General features: G+C 58.6%; 1 protein-coding gene across 1 annotated transcript; it reads right to left on the reverse strand.

The window, feature by feature from the left end:
- Positions 1-324: 324 nt before the first annotated feature.
- Positions 325-7,584, reverse strand: ECH1 (enoyl-CoA hydratase 1). The gene is given in 12 exon segments (XM_077192872.1): positions 325-701; positions 703-742; positions 1,674-1,745; positions 2,539-2,609; positions 2,806-2,870; positions 4,059-4,107; positions 4,390-4,446; positions 4,448-4,515; positions 4,990-5,078; positions 5,865-6,039; positions 7,285-7,386; positions 7,551-7,584. Coding segments are annotated over 12 exon segments (960 nt in total). The 3' UTR covers positions 325-563.
- Between the last annotated feature and the right edge of the window lie 233 nt (positions 7,585-7,817).

Below are 7,817 nucleotides of genomic sequence, written 5' to 3' on the forward strand. Positions count from 1 at the left end.
GGTAATTAAAGGGATTTTGGGGTAATTACAGGGGTTTTTGGGGTGTCACCCACCACGTGCTGCAGCCCCTTGCTCACGGGCCGGTCCCTGGCGTAGACCAGGTTGATTTTGGGGTGATAACAGGATTTTGGGGTGATAATGGGTTTTTGGGATGATGACACTGATTTTGGGATGATGACGGTGATTTTGGGGTAATTACAGGGATTTTTGGGTAATTACAGGGATTTTGGGGTAATTACAGGGATTTTGGGGTAATTACAGGGTTTTTTGGGGTAATTAAAGGGATTTTTGGGGGTGATAACAGGGATTTTTGGGTAATTACAGGGATTTTGGGGTGCCACCCACCACGTGCTGCAGCCCCTCGCTCACGGGCTGGTCCCTGGTGTAGACCAGGTTGATTTTGGGGTAATTACAGGGATTTTGGGGTAATTACAGGGATTTTGGGGTAATTACAGGGGTTTTTGGGGTGTCACCCACCACGTGCTGCAGCCCCTCGCTCACGGGCCGGTCCCTGGCATAGACCAGGTTGATTTTGGGGGTAATTAAAGGGATTTTTGGGGTAATTACAGGGGTTTTGGGGTGTCACCCACCACGTGCTGCAGCCCCTCGCTCACGGGCCGGTCCCTGGCATAGACCAGGTTGATTTTGGTGCCCTGCACGGCCACGGGGCTGCGGGCGGCGATGGCCGAGGCCACCCCCAAAGGCCACGTCCAGCAGCGTCTCCTTGTCGGGGAGCACACGGCTGGGAGAGAGAAACCCCAAATTAACCCCAAAATCCACCCCAAAATCCACCCAGGTACCCCAAATCCACTCCTTGTCGGGGAGCACACGGCTGGGGAGAGAGAAACCCCAAAATTAACCCCAAAATTAACCCCAAAATCCACCCAGGTACCCCCAAATCCACTCCTTGTTGGGCAGCACACGGCTGGGGAGAGAGAAACACCAAATTAACCCCAAAATCCACCCAGGTACCCCAAATCCACTCCTTGTCAGGGAGCACACGGCTGGGGACAGAGAAACCCAAAATTAACCCCAAAATCCACCCCAAAATCCATCCAGGTACCCCAAATCCACTCCTTGTCAGGGAGCACACGGCTGGGGAGAGAGAAACACCAAAATTAACCCCAAAATCCACCCTAAAATCCACCCAGGTACCCCAAATCCACTCCTTGTCGGGCAGCACACGGCTGGGGACAGAGAAACCCCAAATTAACCCCAAAATCCACCCCAAAATCCATCCAGAGACCCCAAATCCACTCCTTGTCGGGGAGCATGCGGCTGGGGAGAGAGAAACACCAAATTAACCCCAAAATCCACCCCAAAATCCACCCAGGTACCCCAAATCCACTCCTTGTCGGGCAGCAAACGGCTGGGGACAGAGAAACCCCAAAATTAACCCCAAATTAACCCCAAAATCCACCCCAAAATCCACCCAGGTACCCCAAATCCACTCCTTGTCGGGGAGCATGCGCCTGGGGAGAGAGAAACCCCAAAATGCACCCCAAAATGCACCCAGGTACCCCAAAATACACCCCAAAAAATCCACCCCAAAAATCCACCCCAAAATACACCCAAAAATCACCAAAAATCCACCCCAAATCCACCCAAATCTCCCAAAATCCACCCCAAAAATCCGCCCAAAATGCCCCAAAAGTGCCCGGATTTGTTCCCACCTGACCAGGCCGCAGCTCAGCGCCTCGGGGGCCCTCATGACGCGGGCGGTGAGAGCCAGCTCGTTCACCAGGCTGGGGACATTGGGGACAGTGGGGACATTGGGGACAATGGGGACAGCAATGGGGACAGTGGGGACAGCAATGGGGACAGTGGGGACAGCAATGGGGACATCATTGGGGACATTGGGGACATCATTGGGGACATCATTGGGGCCAGCTCATTCACCAGGCTGGGGACAGCAATGGGGACATTGGGGACATTGGGGACACTGGGGACATCATTGGGGACATCACTGGGGCCAGCTCGTTCACCAGGCTGGGGACAGTGGGGACAGTGGGAACAGCAATGGGGACATTGGGGACACTGGGGACAGCACTGGGGACATCACTGGGGCCAGCTCGTTCACCAGGCTGGGGACAGCAATGGGGGACAGCATTGGGGACATTGGGGACAATGGGGGACATTGGGGGACACTGGGGACAGCACTGGGGACATCATTGGGGCCAGCTCGTTCACCAGGCTGGGGACAGTGGGGACAATGGGGACATTGGGGACATCACTGGGGACATTGGGGACAGCATTGGGGCCAGCTCGTTCACCAGGCTGGGGACAGCATTGGGGACAATGGGGACATTGGGGACAGCATTGGGGACAGCATTGGGGACATTGGGGACATTAGGGACAATGGGGACAGCAATGGGGACATCATTGGGAACATCACTGGGGCCAGCTCGTTCACCAGGCTGGGGATATTGGGGACATTGGGGACATTGGGGACAGCATTGGGGACATCACTGGGAACATTATTTGGCACACTGGGGACACTGGGGACACCGGGGGGTCACGGGGGTGCCCCTCACCCACCTCTGGCTCCCCACGATTTTGGGGAGGCGCTGCAGGGTCCCCACGTCGGCCGCCAGCCCCATGTCCACCTCCTGTGGGGACATTGGGGACACTGAGGGGACACTGGGGGGACACTGAGGGACACTGGGGACACTGAGGGGACACTGGGGACACTGAGGGGACACTGGGGGGACATTGGGGACACTGAGGGGACACTGAGGGGACACTGGGGGTGTCCCAGGGGCTTTGGGGACATCCAGGGGGTCCCGGGGCCCCCCCGTGTCCCACCTTGACCTGGAACGAGGCGTCCTGGGAGCAGAAGCGAATGTCACAGGCCGAGATCAGGTCCACGCCTGGGGGGGACAGCCTTCATCGTCATCATTGTCATCATCGTCATCATCATTGTCATCATCATCATCATCATCGTCATCGTCATCATTGTCATCATCATTGTCATCATCATTGTCATCATCGTCATCATCATCATCATCATTGTCATCGTCGTCATCATCATCGTCATCATCGTCATCATCGTCGTCATCATCGTCATCATCATTGTCACCATCATCATCATCATCTCCTCGTCATTGTCATCATCTTCATCATCCCATCCTCATTATCATCATCGTCATCATCATGATCATTGTCATCATCATCACCATCATCATCCCATCATCATCATCATCATTGTCATCATCATCATCATTATCCTCCTCATCATCGTCATCATCGTCATCATTGTCATCATTGTCATCATTGTCATCGTCATCATCATCATCATCCTCCTCATCATTGTCATCATCATCATCATCATCCCATCCTCATTATCATCATCTTCATCATCATCATCATCATCCCACCATCATCCTCCTCATCATCCTCCTCATTATCATCATCCCATCATCATCATTATCCTCATCATCATTATCCTCATCATCATCATCACTGTCATCATCATCATCACTGTCATCATCATCATCATCATTATTATCCTCCTCCTCATCATCCTCATCATCCTCATTGCCCCATCCTCCTCATCTTCATCATCCTCCTCATCGTTGTCCCCTCCTCATCGTCTTCATCTTCTTCATCCTCATCATCCCATCCTCATCCTCCTCACCCTCCTCATCTTCATCCTGATCCCGACCCCCCCCCACTCCCCCGCCCCATCGCTCCCATCCCAAACTCTGACCCCAAACCCGACCCCAACCCCATCCCAAATCCTGACCCCAAACCCAACTCTGACCCCAACCCCATCCCAATCCCACCCAGACCCCAAACCCAACCCTGACCCCAACCCCAATCCCGACCCTGACCCCAAACCCAACTCTGACCCCAATCCCACCCCAATCCCACCCCAATCCCATCCCAAACCCCAACTCCAATCCTGACCCCAATTCTGACCCCAATCCCATCCCAAACCCCATCCCAAACCCCCAGTCCCACCCCAATCCCAATCCCAATCCCATCCCCAATCCCATCCCCAATCCCACCCCAATCCCAATCCCAATCCCATCCCAATCCCGCCCCCGCTCCCTCACCGGCTCCGATGCAGGGCCCGTGCACGGCGGCGATCACAGGTTTGGGGCACTGTGGGGTTTTTGTGGGGTCAGGAGGGGTTTGTGGGGTCAGGGGTTTCTGTGGGGTCAGGGTGGGTTTGTGGGGTCAGGGGTTTTTGTGGGATCAGGGGTTTTTTTTGTGGGGTCAGGCGGGGTTTATGGGGTCACACCAGGCATTGGGGTTTCAGCCCAGGTTTATGGGGTCAGGGCCGGTTCTGGGGTGTCAGGGCAGGTTCTGGGGCGTCAGCCCAGCTTTATGGAGCCCCACCAGGTTTTGGGGTGTCCAGGGGTCCCCCCCCTGACCCCGTCCCACCTTCTCCATGACCGAGAAGCTCTCCTGGAACTCCAGGATGCGCCGGCGCAGAGCCCAGGGCCCTGCGAGCCGCGTCCTCCTGGGGCAGCTGGGCCAGGACCGAGCCCAGGTCGGCCAGGTCGATCCCTGGGGGGGTCACAGGGACCCTCAGGACCCCCCAAAATACCCCCAGAATCCCCCAGGACCACCCAAAACCCCCCAGGACCCCCCCCAAACCCCCCAGGATCCCCCAAAACCAGCGCAGAGCCCAGGCCCTGCGAGCCGCATCCTCCTGGGGCAGCCGGGCCAGGACCGAGCCCAGGGCGATCCCTGGGGGGGTCAGGGAGGGAATTTGGGGGGTCCTGGGGGGGGGTTGGGGGTCACAGAGACCCCCAGGACCCCCATGACCCCCCCAGGATCCCCCTGGACCCCCCCAGAACCCCCCAGGACCAGAACCGAGCCTGGGTCAGACAGTTCCATCCCTGGTGGGGTCAGGGAGGGATTTTGGGGGGTCCTGGGGGTCTCTGTGACCCCCAAAGCCGCCAGGACCCCCCCAGGACCCCCCAGGACCCCCAGAACCCCCCCAGGACCCCCAGAGCCCCCCAGGCCCCCCCGTCCCACCGGCGGTGAAGGCGCTGCCGGCCCCGGAGATGACGACGGCGCGGCACGAGGGATCCTCAGAGATGTCCTGGAACGCCTGCACCAGCTCCCTGCACCAGTACACACCAGTATGGACCAGTATGGGTCAGTACGGACTGGTAAAAACCAGTACAGACCATTAAAAACCAGTACAGAACAGTACAGACCAGTACAAACCGGTGTGCACCAGTATAAACCAGTACCGAGCAGTAAACACTGGTAAAAACCAGCGTGCACCAGTACAGACCAGTATGGACCAGTACAGACCAGTTCCTCCCAGTCCATCCCAGTCCCTCTTTAACCCCTCCCAGTCCATCCCAGTCCATCCCAGTCGATCCCAGTCCCTCCCAGTCCCCATTTAACCCCTCCCAGTCCATCCCAGTCCCTCCCAGTCCATCCCAGTCCCATCCCAGTTCTATCCCAGTCCATCCCAGTCCATCCCAGTCCCCCTTTAACCCCTCCCAGTCCGTCCCAGTCCATCCCAGTCCATCCCAGTCCCCCTTTAATCCATCCCAGTCCCTCCCAGTCCCCCGTTAACCCCTCCCAGTCCCTCCCAGTCCCTCCCAGTCCCCCTTTAACCCCTCCCAGTCCATCCCAGTCCCCATTTAACCCCTCCCAGTCCCTCCCAGTCCCTCCCAGTCCCCCTTTAACCCCTCCCAGTCCCTCCCACTCCATCCAAGTCCATCCCAGTCCCTCCCAGTCCCCCTTTAACCCCTCCTAGTCCGTCCCAGTCCATCCCAGTCCATCCCAGTCCCCCTTTAACCCCTTCCAGTCCCTCCCAGTCCCCCGTTAACCCCTCCCAGTCCCTCCCAGTCCCTCCCAGTCCCCCGTTAACCCCTCCCAGTCCGTCCCAGTACCGCCAGCACTGCAGGTTGAGGGCGTTGCGCTTGCTGGGCCGGTGCAGCTGCACGTGCAGCACCTGCGGCCGCTCCTGCGTCACCCGCAGCGTCTGCAGCTCACGGGGGGACGGCACCGGGGACACCGGGGACATGGACGACACCAACCGGGACAGCGGGACAGCGCTGGGACACACTGGGGTGGGATAATGGGATTGAACTGGGATGGACTGGGAGCACTGGGGGTGCAATGTCTGCAGCTCACGGGGGGACGGCACCGGGGACACCGGGGACATGGATGACACCAACCGGGACAGCGGGACAGCGCTGGGACACACTGGGATGGGAATGGGGACACTGGGATGGGAATGGGGACACTGGGATGGACTGGGAGCACTGGGGGTGCAGCGTCTGCAGCTCACGGGGGGACGGCACCGGGGACACCGGGGACATGGACGACACCAACCGGGACACCGGGACAGCGCTGGGACACACTGGGGTGGGAATGGGGACACTGGGATGGGAATGGGGGCACTGGGATGGACTGGGAGCACTGGGATGGACTGGGGATGGGATAATGGGACACTGGGATGGACTGGGATTGAACTGGGGACACTGGGATGGACTGGGAGCACTGGGGATGGGAATGGGGACACTGGGGACACTGGGTTGGGAATGGGATTGAACTGGGAGGGGAATGGAGGCACTGGGGATGGGGATGGGGACACTGGGATGGGGATGGGGACACTGGGATGGGAATGGGATTGAACTGGGATGGGAATGGGGACACTGGGGATGGGAATGGGGACACTGGGATGGGGATGGGGACACTGGGATGGGGATGGGGACACTGGGATGGGAATGGGATTGAACTGGGGGCACTGGGATGGGAATGGGGACACTGGGATGGACTGGGGGGCACTGGGGGCAATGGGGATGGCACTGGGGACACCGAGGTCACCCAGCAGGACAGCACTGGGACAGCACTGGGACAAGAATGGGATTGAACTGGGATGGACTGGGAGGGACTGGGATGGGAATGGGATTGAACTGGGAGGGACTGGGACAAGAATGGGATTGGACTGGGATGGACTGGGATGGACTGGGAGACAACATGGAGGGGCTGCGAGTGCTGGGATGGGAACTGGGACAAACTGGGACAAACTGGGGACAAATTGGGACAAACTGGGGACAAATTGGGACCCAGTGGGAGTCCTGGGGGGAAACTGGGATAAACTGGGGATAAATTGGGGATAAACTGGGGACAAACTGGGACCCACTTGGGGAAACTGGGGACAAACCGGGACAAACTGGGGCCCACTGGGGACCCACTGGGGCCAAACTGGGACCGAACTGGGAACAACCCGGGGGTCACGTGACGGGGGCCAAGGTCACGCGGGGGTCCCTGGGGACGAACGGGGGCCGCCCCTCCCCCACTCACGTGCGCGCAGCAGCCGCGCGACCCCCGCCGCCATTGGCTCCGCTCGGCGCCCCGCACTTCCGGTCCCGCGGCCAATGGCAGCGCGGGGCGGGGCCGCGCCCCCTCACGACGAAAGGAAGTGACGTCATAACGAGGCGGAAGTGCTGGTGGAGCCGCCCTAACGAGGCGGAAGTGCCGCGGTAAGGAGGCGGAAGTGAGCGTTGACCTCGAGTTTGTCCTGAAAGTTTCTGAATTGCACCCAAATTCCCCCCGAACCCTCTCTGAACCCCCAAAATCCTCCAGCTTCCCCCCAGACCCCATAACCCCCGAAAAACCCCAAAACTACCCCAAAAAATCCCAAAACCCCCCAAAAATCATCCCCCAAAAAATTCCATATGCCCCAAAACCTCCCCAAAATTTCCCAAATCCCCCCCAACCCCATAACCACCACAAACCTCTCCAAAATCGTCCAAAAAAATCCCAAACCCTCCAAACCCCTCCACTTTCCCCCCAAAATTGTCCCAAAGATCCTGAACCTCCCCAAAATCTTCCCC

The sequence above is a fragment of the Agelaius phoeniceus genome, chromosome 36, assembly GCF_051311805.1.
Source record: "Agelaius phoeniceus isolate bAgePho1 chromosome 36, bAgePho1.hap1, whole genome shotgun sequence".
Classification (NCBI taxonomy): Eukaryota; Metazoa; Chordata; class Aves; order Passeriformes; family Icteridae; genus Agelaius; species Agelaius phoeniceus.